The 21,187-nt window shown below is 42.0% G+C and overlaps 1 protein-coding gene and 1 long non-coding RNA gene across 14 annotated transcripts in view; one reads left to right on the top strand and one right to left on the bottom strand.

The window, feature by feature from the left end:
* Nucleotides 1-6,573, top strand: part of LOC308459568 — a 194,028-nt gene extending 187,455 nt beyond the window's left edge. For all 6 annotated transcript variants that reach the window (XR_013978157.1, XR_013978158.1, XR_013978159.1 and 3 more), the window contains one exon: nucleotides 6,436-6,573. This is a non-coding gene — a long non-coding RNA (uncharacterized lncRNA). The remainder of the gene's footprint in view (nucleotides 1-6,435) is intronic.
* Nucleotides 18-21,187, bottom strand: part of RBMS3 (RNA binding motif single stranded interacting protein 3) — a gene marked incomplete at its 3' end in the record, with an annotated part of 764,091 nt that continues 742,921 nt past the window's right edge. For 6 of the 8 annotated variants that reach the window (XM_080974853.1, XM_080974852.1, XM_080974856.1 and 3 more), the window contains 3 exons: nucleotides 13,380-13,460; nucleotides 11,320-11,447; nucleotides 18-8,124 (listed from right to left, as the gene is read on the bottom strand). In XM_080974853.1, coding sequence (XP_080830979.1) covers nucleotides 8,118-8,124; nucleotides 11,320-11,447; nucleotides 13,380-13,460 — 216 coding nt within the window. Of the gene's footprint in view, nucleotides 8,125-11,315; nucleotides 11,448-13,379; nucleotides 13,461-21,187 lie in introns of those variants that run through there. The other 2 variants (XM_080974854.1, XM_080974859.1) reach the window with 1 other exon arrangement.

The following is a 21,187-nucleotide window of genomic DNA, read 5'->3' as shown; positions in this document are numbered from 1 at the left end:
AACACAAGACTCAGTGCTTTTCTTTAGTTTTGTTTTTTTATTGAAAGCTTCATCAAAGAAAAGAGAGGTTTAAACCTAACATCCACTGATCTACAGAAAGCCCCAGGATTGGGAAAATGGCAGCTATTAGGATTGTGGTACAAACAGAAATAAAAAAAAGAGAACGAGGGGGAAACCCTCCCCCTCAGCAATACAGAACTTTTCATGACATTTTGAAACATTAGCACAAAGATGCCCTTACAAGTCAGAATCGTTATTTTAATTCCTTTCAGAGTTCTTTTGGGCTGCGCTTTGGGAACTGGAAGGCCTGCAAAGGGTGTTTTCCATTTACTGGGTAGGAATTTAATCTTGTTTCACAGCCCTGGTTCCTTGATTCGATTTCATTTTAACCAGACGGGAGCCTTTTCATTTGAAACAGAGGGGGGCGGGGAACAGTTTAGAGTTTGCTGTATGAAATATTGACACTTCCGGTTTTATTACAAGAAACTTACTTCCTTGAGGTGTTTATCAATGAGGGGAAGAGGAGCTTGTTCTTAGCATGACCATTTAGGCCAGCCTAGTTTTGCCAATCTAAAATTTGCAACCCCCAATTAGTAGCATTGTGTTTTTGTAAGACCAATGAACAAAACATTATTTTTTTTTTTTGCACTGTAGATAGACTAGGCCCATGATGTGTCTTTGTCCAAATATTCACCTGAGTGCTTCTTGTAAAGATTGTTGGTCAGGTTAGGGATGAATGAAGGTTGGATACAACCACCCAACACATGGTGATATTTTTTTATTTCAGCTTGTATTAATTGGCTTTCTGCTTGTGATTGGGACATTTGATTTGCTTGCCACAAGGAGATACAATCACTGTGGCATACCTCTCCCTTCATTTCAATATTCAACCAGGGTATCAATTAGGATATCAAAGGGGTCATTTTGACTTTTCAGATGTAAAAACATCTAAGGGCAGTACCTCATATACTTTATAACTTCACAGTGAAGTACTAAAATTTCCAATTCCCCATCTGCAAAGGCACAGCATGAACAGTCAACCTACATGTTTCAACCAGTTCAACCAAGTCTGCTGAACTGGCCCATGCCATTTTTCAGCTTTTAAAAACCTATTGACCCAAACCTTTTAGATGCACAAAACTTCTTTCCAAAGTAAAAAAAACCAAACAAAAACAAAATCAAGTTAGAAAACACAATTATAATCTAGAACAAAACCCTTCCCTCCCCCAGATTTTGTTTTCAGTAAAAAAATCTTTCAGCATCAGAATGTAGTAATAATTCGGGACTAATAGCAGATCATTCACAGCTCCTAACAAATAGTTATTAGGATGGAAGAACCTCAAGTGTAATAGCTGTCAAAATATAAACCCATTTATGTAAACACAAGAATTTTAATCCCCACAGAAGCAAACCCGACATTCACTTTACAGCATTTGTCAAACATTTCCATTTATTTTTTTTTAACAAAGAACATGTCAGTAAAAGTGAAAATACTGTTTCTTTTCTGTAGTCTGAGGTATGAAGAGGAATTTGAGATTGGAATCCACTTTAGGTGATATGACAGTAGAAGATGGGGTTTTTTCCCCTCCTAAGAGAAATAACCTTTCTTCTGATGTTTCATGATTCCTGAAACTGCTCAACAAGGACTAGAAAGATCTGATCAGTCACTGACCTTCCTTGCCAAGTACGCACATGGGTGCTTACATGCATGATTATGTTTATGCTTTATTCAAAATGAAGTAACTCACCCACCGCTGTAGAGGAACAAGATAGCGTTTTTTTTAAAAAAGGAGAGGTTCTCTGAAACATGCAGCGTGCTTTTTTTCCCTTTGCAATGTCATCACACCGCTAGAATATCCTTGGTCTAATGCTGAGGACTTGAAAATCCTTTATACCTTTGTACATCAGAACCAATTTCATGTTAAATAAAGCCTTGAAATGAAATGTTGGCCATGTATGACTCAAACACAACTATCTTCAAATTCCATATTTGGTCTCATCACCATGTGGATTGATTCATTATGTTAAGCCCATAATCACACTTTTCACATGATTTTTACTATACAGGTAATAGTCCTGGAGACTATCCTTAAACCTGTTTCACTCATGTCAGTCTCAGCATTAAAATGATAGGGATGGTGGCTGATAAGCCACCTTCAGGCTTAAAATCATGAACCAAGGCAACTTTCTACATATTTCACATCATTTCTTTAATACCATAGACAACATAATTTAGATCAAAATACTGTGACATATTAAAAATAAACTTTTATTACACTGCAGGCATTCTCAAATCTGCTGAGTATGGTCGCCACACATACATAAATAATATCCTTCCTTCTTATTTTTGATAACGTAAAATGCATTTTTAATGCTTAGCCTCACTGCAAAATCCCTTGTTTGCCTGTTCACCACTTTTCTTCCTCAGATGTGAACACCAATATTGCAGAACACAATGGAATTACTTCAAAATATCTCTAAAGTTCTGCTTTGAACTACTGCAGTGAGACACTTTAAGCTTCTTGGCAAGCCATGCAGCTATAAACCCACAACCAGGAACACTTTCAGGGTTCACTGACAGAGGAATCCAAAATCCTTGGCTGCTACCAGGGGGCCTTCAAAAAATAGAATCTTATAAGACAACTGCGTAATTTTTAAAAGTCTCTTTTCCAGCATTTTAAAATCTTACCCTTCGCTCCGTAACTAGTCACCATAATCCAATACTTGGGTTCAAATGAATTGGCAGGAAATCAGCTCAGATCAAAATACTTTTGCTGAGCTGAGGTCTGGAACTGCTGAAAAAGCCATAGAATCCTTCAAACAATTTGTTGCAAGATAACATCAAGATCGAAGTCTATCTTTTAAGGCCCAGTTCAGATGTCGTCACAGTTGTGTGGCTAGTCATCCAAAAACTGCTTCTCAGCAATTCCGTGTTGCCTTGGCAACATGCGGAAGATGGAATCACAACCGGATAACCCTAATCGAGTTGTTTGCATGCCAACATCCCATCATCCACCCAGCTGATGCTGATATTGGCATTTGAGGGGCTCCTTCTGCATTGCTTTTGATTGGTGACCTAATCTGTACATTTAAGGTGCAGGATTATTAGATCAGGAAGAAGATGAAGTTATGGGGACTTCCATGTGTCTGTGTAAGTGCCCGTCTGTGCAGGTGACAACGGAAGTGATGGGTGCTCAAAGAAGGGATCCGCAAAGAAACTTGTTTTCCTTCAAAATACATTACTGGAGCAAGGTAAAAAGGTAAAGGTAAAGGACCCCTGGACGGTTAAGTCCCATCAAAGGTGACTATAGGGTTGAGGCGCTCATCTTGCTTCAGGGCCGAGGGAGCTGGCGTTTGTCCACAGACAGCTTTCCGGGTCATGTGGCCAACAGGACTAAACCGCTTCTGGTGCAATGGGGCACTGTGATGGAAACCAGAGCGCATGGAAACGCAGTTTACCTTCCCGCCGCAGTGGTACCTATTTATCTACTTGTACTGGTGTGCTTTTGAACTGCTAGGCTGGCAGAAGCTGAGAGTAGCAGGAGCTCACTCCATCGCGGGGATTCAAACCACAAACCTTCTGATCGGCAGGCCCAAGGGGCTCAGAGGTTTAGACCACAGCGCCACCTACATCCCTATTACTGGAGCAAAGTATAGATAAGCGGGTTTCAGCTCCATCCCTTCACTTCAACTCTCATTCTGAGAAATCGAGAGTCCTTACGTAAACATTGCCAATATTCTGTAGCAGTAAGTGAATGCTCAGTGCAATAATTTAATCAATAGCGAAGGTTTCGCAATTCCTTCTCGCTATAGGATATCAAGGAGTTAAATATCCCTGCAAGAAACAGTCACTGATACTCACAAAGAACTTTAACACTGAGCACATAAAAATCATTACTGTCTGGGTAGACCTTGCGTACATTCTGAAATGCGAAGTCTATGTATATTGAGGTTGCAAATTTGCAAGCACCTTTGAGGGGCATCAGGCAACTTACATGCCCAGCAAGGCTCAGATCTCTTCTAACAGCAGCCACACCATGTTGTATAGAAAATGAAATCTGGAACCTAGTTTTTGGGGGAAATAAAACTTCAGTGGTTGTGCAAAGCAGATAACGTAATTCTAAGGATTTTTGAACTTGGACCTATCTAGACCAAAATGTAAATATTCAAGCACCATCTCATTGTCCATGGAAATTCTGGATTTTATTTTAGTTACCAAGGGAGAGTTGGATAAAGACTATGCATGGAAATGTTCACTAGAGGAAGAAGAATCTTGTTTTCAAACTTGCCATTTATATTATTTTGCGCAGTCGGGTCTGCACAAGGTCAAAATATTAGGTTCCTACCATCTTGCAGCAACTGAACAAAGATCTTGAACCCACCCCCGGAACAAGCAGGAAGACTCATAAATGTGAAGCAAATAAAATTGTTAATAAAACTAAATTTAGAATCAAGGCTCACCCTTGGGGGTTTTTTTTGAGGGGGGTGTTCAGTGGCCATTTATGCCAGTGCAGCCCCGAACATATTATGGATTTACTTCCAGGCTGTTAGCTGATCAGTTTATCAAAGTGGATCTATCATTGTCAGGTGATTTATAGGAACGGATAGTTCTTTCTTTTCCTTTTGCCAAACAACAAAGAAGTAGGATGTCTAAAGGAAATTAAACAATCGAAAGAGCTTTTTTAAAAACACCTGAAGTGATGATATGGACTATTTGCTGCTGCCACCGCCCCACTAGCAACTTAATCTTCCGTGATTTAACCGTATTTGCTGAACCAAGTCAAACAAAATGAGAATGTATAAATAAAGCAACAGATTTCTGAACAGAAGAATCGGGAAGGTACTTCAGCATATCCCATCAGCCACACGGTAGCTACCTTGCAGCCTCACTGTCAACAGCAATGAGACTTTTCTTTGCACCAAACTAGAATTTGTACAGGAACATTTTTTTTTTTTTTAAAAAAGAACAAAACAATAACGCATGCTTCTTTCATATTCAACAAAATTGTGCCACAGAAGAATAATCTCTATTTTATACATACAGGAAAAAAGATACAGCATTAAAAGGAAGAAAAATAAGGCTGGCTTGATTATTTTTCCCATGTCCCATCCAACAGGCACACCCTTTCCAAAGGAAAAAAAGAGACAATAATCAAGTGATGATCACAGAAAGTAAATAGCAGTGGCAAAGCACGTGAAAGAAAGGAAGAAGCTAGAGATCTTTACATAACATGGAAACTCTTCCCATGACCCCAGCGCTGTGGTCCTTTGAGTCAGAATAGTCCATATGTAGTAACTGGAAAACTACATGTACTTTTAGAATCTCACATAGCCAGGCCCCCTTGTCTATAACGGTTGGCTAGATGGTTTCACTGTTTTTAATTTTTACGTTTTTCATATTTAACGTTGCATATTTAGCAGCCATTTGTTTGGGTAACCCAATCCCATCCCCACCAAACAAGAGATAGTTACATTAAAAATAAGGAAACACTTTTTAGCATTCTTAAAAAAATACTTGATTCTTTAAAAAGTCATTTAAAGTAACCATGGACTCCGTGGACATTCCTCCCACAAACTTCCTATCCTATCGCTGAGGCTTGTGTGTTTCATAGGTTGCATCCTTAACATCACAACTGGGGCCATTGAACCTGGTCGATTCAAAGGAAACCTGTTTTAGCATTTATATATAATATTATTGTCACTTTTCAGTATGGTTACCCTGTTTTGAAGACACCACTGTCATTGCGGTGAGCCCATCATCATTTAACAGCCACCCCACCGCTGCTGCCACTGGAGGCCATTTCAATCATTTGGGCTTTGTTTAAGTGCTTCCTTCGCTAGATCTTTTTGCCTGCTATAGAGAACAGAAATCTTCTACTTTGGTGCCTCATTCATCAAGAGTGGTGGCAATATTGGAGCAGTAATCTCCAGGAACCTGTCCAACCTCTATGGGAGTGCTCAGGCTTATGTTATCCTTAACTCCCCTTCGTTTTTAAACCGTGTTTACACAGCAGAGATTCCCAGTGGATTGTGCCGCTTGTTGAAACTTACTAGAGAACAAGGAAGTTGGAAATGAATGGAATGCATACTTTTAAAACTTTCCACATACACTTATAAGGGAACTGGTAAAATTTGGAGGCGCCTTCTTCACTGCCAGTCTTAAAATTCTCACTGCATGACACCCTTCCCTTTTTTGGGTGAGGGAAGGATAATTCTCTTAGGCCCTCCAATATATAGACTCCATAAACTCTTTTATCATTTAAAAATAGGGTTTCTTTGCCAATTCAACGTACTTGCTATTGTCTTTTGCCTAATCAAACTAATTAGTGATTGTCAGCAAACATATTAAGACAACAGAAAGCCAGTTAGTACAAAGTGGTTGTTAGCTTCATGCTAGCATGAGAGAACTAACCATTTTAATCTTTCTTCTTGCAGGGGAGAGTTAAGACGAAAACACCAATCGTCTACTTTTTAGAATCATCTTCTAAGTGACTTGAACAGACCACCAAAATGCAAAATGGAGATGGCTGGTTCTGAGCACTGGAAGATGACCCAGGGAGGAGGAAGAGGAGGAGGAAACGAACCTGTGAGATGCTGAGAAGAAGGAAGACCGTAGGTTCAGTACAAAAGAAATCTGACAACGCAATGGAAAAGCTCAGCAAAGTTTAAATGCACCTGGGTAAGAACAGCTGGCGACTGATATCTTTCTCATGCTGTGAAATTCCGCTAAGCATTGCTAAGTACCAACTACTCAGAACTTTCCATTAGAAGCCTAAGCATATAGAATGTACAACACCAGTGGAAGGTAGTTTAAACAAACACAAAGTTAAGAAACTGGTCCGGCCATGTAGGTCAAATAAAGATATATTTTTTTAAAAAATGAAGAAATAAAGGGGGGGGGGAAACGACTCTATCTTCTGGACTGCGGTAGGTTGTCATTTCATCTTTGGTATAAAATAGGCCATCCATAGGCTGCATTTGATCACAACTAGGAAAGACTACAGAAATTGTCAACAATTTCTTCTAGCTATTGCTTTTTTTTTGCACTTTTTTGACCATAAGCTCCTATCTACTTAAGTTCCCCCCCCGCCCAATGCTTTTAAGCTAGGTGTTTGCAATGTGACAAGCTAAGCAGACTAAAAACTTTTTAAAGCTCATAAAAAAGACTGCAGATAAAAAGCACTAATGCTTTTGCCAGCGATCACACTTTGTAAATTAAAAAAAAACTCCATTCTGCAAGAAAAAAACCTGCATTCCTTAAAATGCAAGTTGATTCCCCCCCCCATAGTTCAATAATTTTATTGTAAAACACTTTAGCTTTCTAGATTCTTCTCTGTCAACACTAAGAAAGTTCATAAAAGTCTGCATGTTTTTCAATTCTTGAAGTCTCCACAGTTCCTTTATCAACAAGTTTTCTTCGAAAGAAGAAAAAGATCGTTTTCTGCTAAACTGTACAGCTTTTATATATATTTTTTGTTCATCCTAAAAATTCAGTCTGTTGAACTTCACCAGTTGATGCCGTGGACGTTTGAATCCATTTTCCTTTCTTCTACCAAGACGTTGACAGCTTGCCTTGAGAGCCTTTGACGTCCTTAAAATTAAGGCAATTAAGATTCAAGATAAACCTTACCTAAACATTTCTTAAAAAAAAACAAAGAAAGAAAAATGAACCCAAAATAAAAGACACACTGGATTTCACGGAGAAAGGGGAAAGAGTAGCTGGATTCTTGAGGAAGACCATTAGTTTTCATCTCAGCTCGCTCCCTCTTGACATCATCGGTTCTCTGTTTTTGTGTGTTTTTGGAAAACAAAAACAAATCTATCTACACTTCCAAGTAAATTCTGAATTTCAAATGTTCATCCAGATAAAAGACCAACCCAGTGTTTTGCCGTGGGTTTTTTTTTCTTTAATAAAAAAATAGCAAAAATAAAACTATCAGACTACATGACTGAACAATCTGCACAGCACATAGAAACACTGTTTTGTTTTCGTTAGGTAAGGTAGAAAATTAAAAGAAAACTCTGTTGATGCCTGTGCAAACTGGATGCCAACTTCTTGTTCGGTGAAGTTTCTCCATTCAAGGCAAACTTTTCAGACCGACATTTTTCAGTCCTGTTTATTGTCTGCAAAAACAATTGAATTAAAGGAATCATTAAATCAAAATAATCCTGCCCACCTACATTAAAAAAAAAAATAATCCCCACCCCTTGGCTATAACCAAGCTGAACTTACTTAGCATAGGGAGAATGCAGAAAATGCAAAATGCTTTAAAAAAATACATTGAGACCAAAGGATTATAATAAGTGTATCTGTAAAATTCTTGAAATGCCCTGGGCCCTAGAGATCACCTGGTTGGTCCAATCAAACTTTCCCTTAACACGCCCCAAAATAACCCGCTACTGATTTGCAGACAGTAGTAAGGCACACCTTGTATTTATTTACCTGGCTAATTCAAAAGGAGGACAGTGGGTGAGATCTGCTGACCTAGAACCCCATATATCATAAATGGATTTAAAAGTGTGTGGGGGGGTATAGAGATCTGAAAAATAGCAGCAAGAACAAGTCATTGTCAGCATCCATCTGTCTTGAGAGACAATGGAGTGAGCCTCTGGGGGGTGAATTCAAATCCCAGGAGAATCACAGCGCCTGCTGTGGCTGCAGAGACTGGTAACTCATAACTGCGGCCTCCTATGTTGTTTTTGCAGCACCAAAGTGACCTCTCTGAAGTGCAAGCCTGGGCAATGTGTATGGAGGTCCTGGGCTGCCCAGACAACAAGACCCCCCTCTCGGCCTCACTGATATGGTGCAAAGGAAAGCAGAGCGATACGTTTGGCACCAGCTTGGCTGCAGGAGTTGTCGGAAGGTTGCCTTAGGGACTCCACTCTAGATTTGTGCAGAGCTTACTTCTTAGCCTCCCGAAAATGTCCCGCAAGGCAGCGAGTATAGAACAAGGAGACACTTAATAAATTATAACGAATAGTTTCCAAAGCATTTTGCCTCTATTTTCACTCTCCCTCAACTCAGTCACTTATTTCTCTCTAACTCTCTTGACACGTCTCTTCTCAGCTGAACTTCCCACCTGCCACTCTCTGTAACACCCCCTGCTGTCAATAATTTCTTCACTCATCCTTTCTGTTAGAATATATTTAATGGCATGCATCTTCCTTTGACCCAGTGAAGAATTTTATAATTGCACAGAGAACCCAGAACTCTGCCTGGCACTTTCTAAGATCATCTTCGCTCTTTCTAGCTCAGAGTGCCTGACCGTGGAGAGAATACCTAAAACTATTGTCTTACGCCAGATAGGGGAGCCCTATCCCATTTCGCCTTGTCCTGCTGTCGCTGCCGCCACCACCACTATACCTGCTGCTGCCTCTTGCGTGGACTGCCCGCTCTGTCACTGCCATGCACCCTGCCAAATCTACTGCTGGTGGAGAAGTACCACCACTATCAGAGGCCATTTCAGGCAACATTATGCTGATTTGGGGCGAGATCTCACCCAGTGCCGTGTGAGAGCTTACACACTTGGCAGATTTTCCAATATTCCTGCCATTGCTGCTAAACCAGGGGTGTCGTATGGCCTGCTGCCAGCACCACGCATGTGTCTCCAAATCAGACACAGCAAAGGATTTTCAGCAATAAGGGTGTGGCATAATAGTGCTCCTGGTAAAATTGTGTTGCTTACCACGGTAAGTGCTTGTGCACAATGCTATCACAGTACTGTATGCTACAGCAATCACAGACAGTTGTGCGTAGCAGCTTCAAAGGGATTACAAAACAGAGCGCTGATAAATTAAAAACGACTCAAGGTGCACTAATGGCAGATGTGCACATCACACTCAAAGCACATTCAAAGGATATGGCGCCTCCGTCCAAAATCTGTGAAACTGCAGTTTTCTCCTACAATTCCTATATCCCTTAACAAAGTACAGTTCCCATGATTCTTTGGGGGAAGCCATGTGCTTTTAATGTGTGTTGAATGTCCTTTAAATGTACGGTGTGGCTCTGCTCTAAAACAGAAGACAGAACACAACTCTGAGTGTGCAGAAAATGGGGCAAGTTTCAGCTGCTCTAGAAGAACAAGGAAGCTGTGTGTAGAGTGAGGAAAAAAAGGAAATAATAGTAAGGTTAAATCAGTCAGCACTATTTATCCTTCCCACCTAAACCCAAGGAAGCTGCTTCAGTTCTAAACTGGTGTCTGTCATCTGTAATGGATTGGATGAGGGGGAACAAATTGAAACCTAATCCAGACAAGATAGATGTGCTTTTGGTCAGCTGGAAGGCAGAATAGGGATTCAGCCTGTGCTGGATGGGATAACACTCCCCCTGAAGACATAGGTTTGCATTTTGGCCTTGCTCCTGGACTCAGCCCTGAACATGGATGCCCAAGTCTCTGCAGTGGCCAGGAGTGTATCTGCACAATTTAAGCTAGTGCAACAGTTGGGCTTGTTCCTTGAGGTGTCTGATTTGGCCACAGTGACACACACCTTAGTTACATCCTATTTGGATTACTGTGGCACGCTGTATGCGGGGCTGCCTTTGAAAAGTGCTCAGAAACTTCAATTGGCTCAAAGAACCGCAGCCAGATTGTCGACCAGGAGCAGACAGCTCCCTTGCTACAGCAGCTCCATTGCCTATCCATCTGTTTCCGGGCACAATTCAAAATGCTGGTTATGAGCCTGGTGGCTGCTCTCAGACTTTGGGACTCCCACCCTAGAGAAGCTAGATTGGCTCCCTCTTTGCTGTCCTTCTGCCAGCAGGTGAACATGTTCTTGTTCAAAGAGGCTTTGGGGAACTGACTGTTTTTAATGAAAGGGTGGGCACTGAGCTGATTTCATTGTTGGTATGGTTTCAATAGACTTAATATATCTTTCTCAATTCCGTTTTTAAAATGGGAATAAAAGACAGGCCCCCCTTCTCTCTCTCACACACACATAGGTAAAGGTAAAGGGACCCCTGACCATTAGGTCCAGTCGTGACCGACTCTGGGGTTGCGGCGCTCATCTCGCGAACCAGAGAGCGCACGGAAACGCCGTTTACCTTCCTGCCGGAGTGGTACCTATTTATCTACTTGCACTTTGACGTGCTTTCGAACTGCTAGGTTGGCAGGAGCAACGGGAGCTCACCCTGTCACGGGGATTCGAACCACCGACCTTCTGATTGGCAAGTCCTAGGCTCTGTGATTTAACCCACAGCGCCACCCGCGTCCCTACACAATGCATAATTGTTTTTGTCCTATTAACCGGCGCCACTTCAAAATGTTTCCTCTGAATTATGATGTGTTCCCGATTCACATTCGACGAACGCCGTCAACTTACTTTGACTGTTGGTAGGAATACGTGGGTGCATGTTCACTGGACGTTTCCACAGCCATCTGTTGTTGCTGACCACTGGCTTCCTGTGATGAAGGTGCTACTGTCTGTGGAGAGGTATCGGCGACAACACCCTGAGATGAACAGGAGCACAAGAGATCTTACTGCCTGTAATAACACCAGCGACATACAGGAGAAAAGAGGCGGTATATAATCTCACCAGCTTCATTATTTCTTTCCAGGTACATTGCATTATTTTGTGGAGTGTCAGGGATTACAGAAGCAGCATGCTGGTAGGACACAAAGGCTACACGTTTAATAGAGAGGCATGCCAAGACTGCAGCTTTGCACTGAAGACCTGCAGAAAGCTCTTCCCATACAAATGCAGTGTTGAAATCCACACTCTCCAGGCTATTCTACTTTGTCACATACGCATGGCTGGTCTGATTTGGATCACACTCAGAGCGATTTAATATTTGACCCAATGAGGGTGCTCCCTTTTTCATTGCCGTGAGATCGGAATCCAGACCCACCAGACAGGCATGTCGGGTTTGCGACACACACAAAGTGCACTTTCTGTATCATGCTTTGGACAACAATGCAAGGGCTTTTCGGATCGTTTTTAAAAGGTAATTTCTGCATAGGTAATGGAAAGAGGAAACACGACAGCATTATGAAGTGATTTGCTGTGGCTTGTAAAATTGCGCACATTATACTTTAGAATTTGATGGAAAGTATTTTTTGCGGGAATAGGTTTTTGCTATTTTGGAAAACATTTAAAGAAAACATTTAAAAAATAGTTCTCAGAAGCATTTCTGGTTTAATTTGTGATTCGGTGAAGGCATTAAAATAGCTTTGTTATTGCACTCTAAAAATCTCAAATTCATTCATTCTTGAATCCTATGTGACTAAGATTATTTTTTTCTGCTGAAGAGGTAGCCAATTAACGCTCAGAGTTCCAAATTCAGAATTATCATCATTATTTTTTCAAAAATATATACCATGGTGTTAGTTTATAAAGGTTTATGAAGAGTGTTCAAACGGAATGTAAGGATTAAAGTTGACAGCAAAACATGATAGAGAGTGAAAAACCACTGTACTGCAAAGCTTTCAAAAGAATGGATAAAACAGTTGTGAGGTGATCATTGGGGAGAACGGCTATTTGCAGGCAACACAGTGTAGAGTCTTTTATGCAGAGCCCAAATATTTATAGCAGAGGCGTGCCAATGCGGCTTCTTGGGGAAAAAGTATCTTCAGCTATCCAAGGAATGACAGCTGAATCCGGTGTAAACGAGGCATAGTTCAAGACACCATCACTGAGTCCATGCTGTGCCCATCACATATATATATATAACTGGGTGAAAAGTAGGCTATGAGAAAACTGTGAAGAACCAAAAAGAAACACATGGATTAAGAGTGAACACCACCTTTCTTCTCCCTTCAAGGGTCCCCTTTTTTCCTTATTGTTTGTTTGTTTGTTTGTTTGTCCAGAAGGCCTTATGAAGATGAACAGCAGCAGAAGTCAGCTCTTCCGGGTAGCTGGTGGTCCACAGTGCCGAGCAAATACTTACTCATTAGACTGTCAGCAGCAGGACTCGGCCCCAAGGAGGGAGGGAGCAAATCCTTCATCAAGGATGAAAAAGCACCCAGTCAGTGCAGCAGCCCCCAGTTCTGCATATATACAAGAGGAAGGTTTCCTTTGCTCAGTCACGATTTCTGGTGGGTCTCAAGGGCTTTCAGAAATCAGCTATGGGCAAAAGCCTTATGCTAAGGAGAGCATCAAACCTCCCTTTTTTTGCAGTCTTCTTTTCTTGAACCTCTTTTGTGTTTGTGGTCTGACGTCTGGTTTTGGTTACCTGTTCCTGTTGCCACCCCCCCCCCCATGAAGACTGAACTACCCAACAGAAGGTTCCATTTCATCTTCGGTGAAAACTAAAACCAAACCTGTGTATTTCTCTAAGGGGAGCTACACCATACAAGCAGATGGTCCCATCCTTAAAAACAGTTAAAGAGATGCTTCCCCAAAGAGGTGAAACAAGGTGAAAACACAAGCAAAATGGACTTACTTCAAGAGGGACAGCTGTTGGAGGCACAGGAGTATACTGGGGGATGTACGTCCCTTGCATAGGAGCAGCAGCCGTCATATACTAGAACGAGGCAAATGCAAAATTATTGTAGAAACGTTCATTGTACTGTACCCAATTATTTTCAGCAAGCAGCATCACATAACCTTGGGGCTTCTAGTCTACTGAACAGTTCCAATGTGACAGATGAAGTGTGGGTTACAGTGATGGATTAACGTACAGTGGTGCCTCGCAAGACGAAATTAATTTGTTCCGCGAGTTTTTTCACCTAGCGAATTTTTCGTCTTGCGAAGCACGAAATCCCATAGGAATGCATTGAAATTCAATTAATGCGTTCCTATAGTCAAAAAAAGTCCAAACAAAGCCAAATTTGGTACAACAAGAGTTTATTAAGTGCTCTTTAAAGTCACACATACTGTAAAGAGCATTTCAAAAATTGAAGGAACAATAAATTAAGTTTCTAAACATGACAGAAAAACATTTAAAAATCAACAAAGTGTACAGTACATTTTCTAAGACTCTGGGGGACAACTCGAAGAAGGTTCCTCTTCCACTCTTTGCTTCTTGCTGAAGAACCCCCTCCTCAACTGTTCCCCCAGCCACCCACCACACAGAAATTCAAATCCAGAATTTTTTTTAAAAAACAGCAGAGTGGCCCAATGGTCACAGAAAATCATAAAAATGCAGAAAAAAACCACACAAGCTTCCAGATTCTTGCAAACCCCTCCCCAACACCACGTCCTTGAATTCCAAACACCCCAACCCAAAATCCAAAAACCCCAAAAAAGTTTTAAAAGTTTAAAAGAGGTTTTGGAAAAGCTTCAAAAATCACCAAAGTCTTCAAAAACCTCAAAAAAGGCTACCACACCACGTTCTATGAGTTGCTCCTCGAAGTCAAGTCGCAACTGTATTAACGGTGTTAAGAAAAAGGAAACAAACTTGCAAGACATTTTCGTTTTTCGTCTTGCGAAGCAAGCCCATAGGGAAATTCGTCTTGCGAAGCAGCTCAAAAAACGCAAAACCCTTTCGTCTAGCGAGTTTTTTGTCTTGCGGGGCACCACTGTATAAGCTAAACAAGCTATAGCTTAGGGCACCACTCTCTTGGGGGGCCCCCAAAAAAAATTAAAGGGGAGGGAACTGGATGTACATGTATTAATTGTATTTCAGTTCAACAATTACTTTGATAAAATACGTATTTTTTTATGTGCAAATGGCTTTAGATACCTATTAGGTCCATAAATTACCATATAGCATATATTCAACACAAAAAACAGCAACAATTTGTTGTCAAAGGACAGCTAGACAGATAAAGGGCCCCATTACCTTTAGTAGCTTAGGGCCTCATCAAACCTAAATCAGGCCCTGGTGGGTTGCTAAAGCATTCCGATTCTAAATGAATTCAGTCCAACTAGCTAATCCACGGAAACACCATTTACCTTCTCACTGTAGCAGTACCTAATTATCTACTAGCACTGGCATGCGTTCGAACTGCTAGGTTGGCAGGAGCTGGGACAGAGCAACGGGAGCTCACCCCGCCGTGGGGATTTGAACTGGCGACCTTTTGATTGGCAAGCCCAAGGGGCTCAATGGGTTAGACCACAGCACCACCCACATCCCAGTGTCATCCCCTCCCCTCTGGTGGCCACTATTAAGCCCAGAAGGGACGCTACCATTGGTGCTACCAAAGGTTTTTCCTTGGCCTGATGGCAGCCTGTGTCAGGACTGTGGTGGTTGTGGAGGAAAAGAATTAATTCACAGCACTGTGCATCACAGAAGCAAAAAAAGTCACACACAGCCTTGCCGACTGCTATACATTAAAAAAGAGAGAAAATGATGTAGGCATTTAGCATCATACCTATTTTGGCCCAGAGAAAGCTAAGCATTCATGCTTGATAAAGTGCTAGCACAGCATAGCATGCATTTGGTCTCTGAACCCTGAAGGTTATTTCCCACGTGACCCCTGTATGCATTAAAAATGGAGGAGACTAACACCTCTTAGGAGTAGCACAAGTGAAGCCTTTGTGATTCCTCCTCAGTAAGTAACTTGGAGATTCCAACTTGGTGCCACACATTCCCAAACCTGTTTACTTTGCAGGAAAAGTCACCAAACTGACATTCATGTAATTGATCGCCACCTTCATCCAGTCTACCTTACAGCTATTTAAAATGAGAACAATTAAGTGTCTAGAGACCTGGAAAGAAAGGGGGGGGGGGAAATAGCAGGGAACGCCAAAGAAAGAAAAGGAACAGATGTCTCAGAGCTTCCCCTTCTATAGCTGAGACCGCTAACTTGATTTCCTTCCACGCATGAATTGTTTTTAATTTCCAGGAAGTCGTCTTAGCTATCAACATTAGAAATCCTCCTGAAAAGCTCTTGCCCTCAAGTGCTATAGATACATCCTTAATTATGAGTGTTTTTCTGACACTCTTACAGCATTATTCCCTTCCTGTATTGCTTGTAGAGGAATTTGGCTGAAGGCAACAAATTACTCAAATCCTTCAATGTCCTATCAATATTAAGTTGTCACATTGCTTTGTTTTGCCACTCTCTCGCTCACTGACAAAAACACTCATCCACGTCAGCAAGACACCTCCAACACCTGTTATCTTCAGAGAGGCACAGAATATCCAAATGTTCCCTAAATGTGGCTTGATGGGTCTTAAAATGATTAAAATACGGACCATATTTACCTGCTGAAATAGGAAAAACTAAACACCTTTTTTACAAAACGTGCCTTAAAACATCTCTTTTCAAATGAGCCTTGAATTCTTGCACCTACACCAACATAACACCATGAGGTAGAAAAAGAGTCGCAGTGGAGGGAAGCAAAGAAAACACGAATATTTTGATACTGAAATCCATGCAGGCAATAATATCCTGATTTTGATGGAAGTTCTGTCTGCAAGGGGAGTGGCTCTTGCTGTCATGGTGCAGCCTAAGGGTCAAGGAAGGATTGTGCTGGTCTGGGAGGTGGCCCTTTTCATGACGGACCTGGAGAAATCTCAAAGTTACCCAGCGTTAGTGTCAGCCATCAGAAGAGCTGAAGTAAGAAGCAGCAATGGGCCAGATAAGACCCATTCCTACTTTCATTTAGTGCACACTGTGGGGGGCAGGTGGTGCAAATTGTTCAGAAACACGATGCTGCTGCCCTGAATTTTCACGTGGTGCAATTTTCATAGCAACAACAGGTGCCTCTTCCAAGGAGGTGCTGCCCATTGTTTTGTGGGATTTGCAGCCACTGCTCCCTATCTCCTGTTGCTCAGGCACTATATATTGTAGAGGAATTTGGCATAAAAGGTAAAGGTAAAGGGACCCCTGACCATTAGGTCCAGTCGTGACCAACTCTGGGGTTGTGGCACTCATCTCGCTTTATTGGCCGAGGGAGCCGGCGTACAGCTTCCGGGTCATGTGGCCAGCATGACTAAGCCGCTTCTGGCGAACCAGAACAGCGCATGGAAACGCCGTTTACCTTCCCACCGCAGTGGTACCTATTTATCTGCTTGCACTTTGACGTGCTTTCGAACTGCTAGGTTGGCAGGAGCAGGGACTGAGCAACGGGAGCTCACCCCATCGCGGGGATTCGAACCGCCGACCTTCTGATCAGCAAGTCCTAGGCTCTGTGGTTTAACCCACAGCGCCACCTGCATCATAATAATCCTAGTCAATTGGGTAACGCAGAATTCAGCATCAGATATGGTGGCCACGGTTCTGGGGACAGCTCACACCACAGAACCTTAGAGGTCATCCTATCCATTCTGACACCAAATATATTTCTACATGCCCCAAGTAATGGAGCTCTCATGCAAACTAGTACATGAAGATGTTCTACTTGAATCCCACAGGGTGACACTCTAGCTACATTACAAGACACATCTGTTTTTGCCAAGGAAAATATTCAGCCTTTCTCCCTGAGGGGGGTACTGTAGTTCTCACACAATTACCCCACCCTACTCCTATGGGCAGGGACGCGGGTGGCACTGTGGGTAAAACCTCAGCGCCTAGGACTTGCCGATCGTCAGGTCGGCAGTTCGAATCCCCGTGGTGGGGTGCGCTCCCGTTGCTCGGTCCCAGCTCCTGCCAACCTAGCAGTTCGAAAGCACCCCCCGGGTGCAAGTAGATAAATAGGGACCGCGTTATAGCGGGAAGGTAAACGGCGTTTCCATGTGCTGCGCTGGCTCGCCAGTTGCAGCTTGTCACGCTGGCCACGTGACCCGGAAGTGTCTCCGGACAGCGCTGGCCCCCGGCCTCTTAAGTCCGATGGGCGCACAACCCTAGAGTCGGACACGACTGGCCCGTACGGGCAGGGGTACCTTTACCTTTACTCCTATGGGCAGATTCAGGAATGGCAAGAATGAAAACACCCAGGACTTGAAATATAATGTAAGATGCAGACCTACATTCTTGGTTCTAGAAACTCTGTACAGTGGTACCTTGGGTTAAGTACTTAATTCGTTCCGGAGGTCTGTTCTTAACCTGAAACTGTTCTTAACCTGAAGCACCACTTTAGCTAATGGGGCCTCCTGCTGCTGCCGCTGCACCGTCGGAGCACGATTTCTGTTCTCATCCTGAAGCAAAGTTCTTAACCCAAGGTATTATTTCTGGGTTAGCAGAGTCTGTAACCTGAAGCGTATGTAACCTGAAGTGTATGTAACCCGAGGTATCACTGTATATATTGGGAAGATTACTGGGAATTAGCCTTACTTAACTAATGGTGCTTGCCCATTATACTTTGTCACAAGTATGTGCTTCATTGATTTATTATATTTTAAATACCACCTTTTCCTCCAAGGAGCTCAGAGTAGTGTACATTCTCTCTCCCCCCCATCTGCCCCCCATTTTGTCATCACAACAGCCCTGCAAAGTAGATTAGGCTAAGAGACAGAGACTGGCTCAAGGACACCCAGTAAGCTTTATAGTGAGTGGGGATTTGAACCCTGGTCTCCTAGGCCATAGTGCAATACTCTACCTATGACACCACACCTGCTCTGCAGGTTAAAATAAAATTTGAAATCAGGAAGGGAAGCACACCTGTGAATTTACTGAGGGTTTATATCATCTCCTGTTTTGCTCACTCACATTTTATCTAAGGCAGGAGAAAGGCCTGCAAAGGGGTACAAAATGTTGTATTGGACAACATTTCTCGTTTAGACTGTGCTCCTCCCATTAAATCCTGCTGTGCCACAAAGACCAGCAAATTCCACAACACTCAGTGCATCCTCCCAGCTGGAAGCAACCTTCCAGCCCAATCTGTTGAGTGCTTAGTCAGAAAAAAGTTGAGTGCCATAAGATTGAGTGCTTTCCCAGCTGATGGCCTGGAAGTGGAAACTCCGACCAGTGAATTGTCTCTATTGGAGGTATGCACTATGCTGTCTTAGTGCTGAGCACCACTTTGCAGAATCCAGGTGTTTCATCACTAGCATACAAACACTTTTAAATTGCATCAAGCCATTGCCCCAGAACACTTTATCTGTTATAGCTTTATATGCTCAGTATTTGTTTTCTGGAATTAGGTTACAAATTGCTTTTGAAAGGGCGAGCAGAAGAAAGAATGGGGAAAGTTCATAATTTATTTAGGAGACCACTGTAAGCAGATGAAAACATTAGCAGGATTTTAATCCCACTTGTAATGTAACAGATATTATGGACAATCTGGATAGATACAAAGCATAGACTATGAAATAACAGGCAGTTGGAAATGTTGACCATAGGACCCATGGAGGGGATGGGGGGGGGGGAGTCGCGAGATTCAGAGAAATCTCATTTTATGGATATGTATTTGGCACTGTAACTAATCAAATAAAAATGTGCTTTTTTTAATGAAAGGGCGAGCAGAAGTTGGTGTGCTTGTTGTGAAAGAAGCAGCAGAAGTAACCACCACAAAGAACTGCGATTAATCCTCAGCATTTTAATTAATGCTCCACAGAGAATCTAATTTACATGTAGACACAATTTCTGCACACCCAGAGTAACTTTTATCCTCACGCAGACCACAAGTGTGAGAAAAATCAGTGTCTGAAGACACAGAGCCCCAGAGTGGGGCAGTTTCATGGTTAATTGTTTCCTTATGCATCTTTCCTTGCAAATCTGATAATAATAATAATAATAATAATAATAATAATAATAATAATAATAATTTATTTATACCCCATCCATCTGGATAGGTTTCCCCAGCCACTCTGATTGCACTAACACATACAGATCATAGCTGTCAACCTTCCTTTTTTTGCGGGAAATTCCCTTATTCCAGCGCCGTTTCCCGCTGCTTCCCACTGCTATCCCGGATTGTTAGATATCTCGTAGACTGTCCTCGGGACAGGTGAGGCTGCTGATCCCTTATTTTCAAGTCTGAAAGTTGGCAGCTATGATATGGATATGTGCGTGTTTCCTTGTTCAGGTGGCCCTTTGGAGTGCAATCAATCCCACTTGGGGGGGGGGCCTCAACGTATTTGGGAGTAGGAGGGAATAGAATGCCACTGAAGTATTTCCCTACAAAACCAACATTTTATCTGGGAAAAAGTTTCAGCACCAATCTGCCCACCTAGCCAGCTCATAAAGACAGCCATTTAATGCAGCTGACTGCATCGGCCCCTTCTACTGCCCTCCTCAATCTAAAGGCAAACATCAATGCTGGGAATTTTAATGTAAAGAAGCATTTAATGAAATCAGCACTGTGGGAAAGAAAGCAATCCACTTCTATGGGAAAGGAATTAATCAAGTCTTGTCTCCACATTGAAATTTCAGTGCGCTGATCGTAAATAATTTCAGACAGACTGAAAGAGACACACAACTTCTGGTAAATGCTTGATGGAAAAGGAAGTGAGCAATGGCTGCTCTGGTTAAAGTTTCATTCAGTATAGAAATATATTCGGAGCAAAGCAAAGAGGGAGGAAAGGTTGCAGGAAAGAAGAGACAGAAAACAGCAAGATGTAATGATGAAAAAGAAATGGTTTCAAGATTCATACATCCCCCCTCCCCCCCTTCTGAATGTGTCTTATGTCACATAATTCTCCCTAAGGCCATTAATACAGCAATCCTATGTATGTTAACTCAACAAGTGCTATTATGTTCAAAGGAGATTACTCTCAAGTAAGTGTGCACTGGGTTGCAGCCACTGAAGAGCAAATTATATACCTGTCAGGTAACTGTGATGACTTAAGTCTGAAAATGTTTGCTCAGTATGTACAATGGGTGGCAGTCTTTCTCCTATGCTCCCCCATCGCTTATTTAATCGGAAATCATTTAAAGTAAACTGATTCCATGTTGGCTGGCATATTGCAGTTTCTTTTTTCTGCGAGTTTTTATTAAAAGGGCTTATTTCTAGTGGATTTGTTATGGTGCCTTTCCATTTTGCTAATGAGAAAGCTGAAGGCCATTACCTGTTCTGATTAAGATCTTACTGGGAAGAAATGTGATGTGTACATTATGAGGACGTACATAAAGGAAATATGTAGCATATCCAATCAATCAGCGGAGAGGCTGACAAAAGGGGGGGGGAATCATATTCTCATTCTGTGAATAATACTGATGAAAAATGTTGGGAGGATGGAAAAAGAAAATGCATTTGAAAGGTGACTCGTGGGCATCAGCTAAAATTATATTGGTATGATGATCAAGGCTATTATTTGGGGGGAATGTAATTAACAGAATGAAAAATGAAAGTAACAATTGTCATATTTTAAAGCTTGGTGACACCTTTCTTCCAGAGCATATGTAATAGTGATGTCTGCCAGAAATTCTAAATAATTCTATATAATTGAAGATGGATCTGTGAGACTCTTGTTTTCAAGTC

This window comes from Podarcis pityusensis, assembly GCF_964106645.2.
Source record: "Podarcis pityusensis genome assembly, chromosome: 12".
Taxonomy (NCBI): domain Eukaryota; kingdom Metazoa; phylum Chordata; class Lepidosauria; order Squamata; family Lacertidae; genus Podarcis; species Podarcis pityusensis.
The sequence above is the reverse complement of the archived record's forward strand: the minus strand, read 5'-3'. Positions and strand labels throughout refer to the sequence as shown.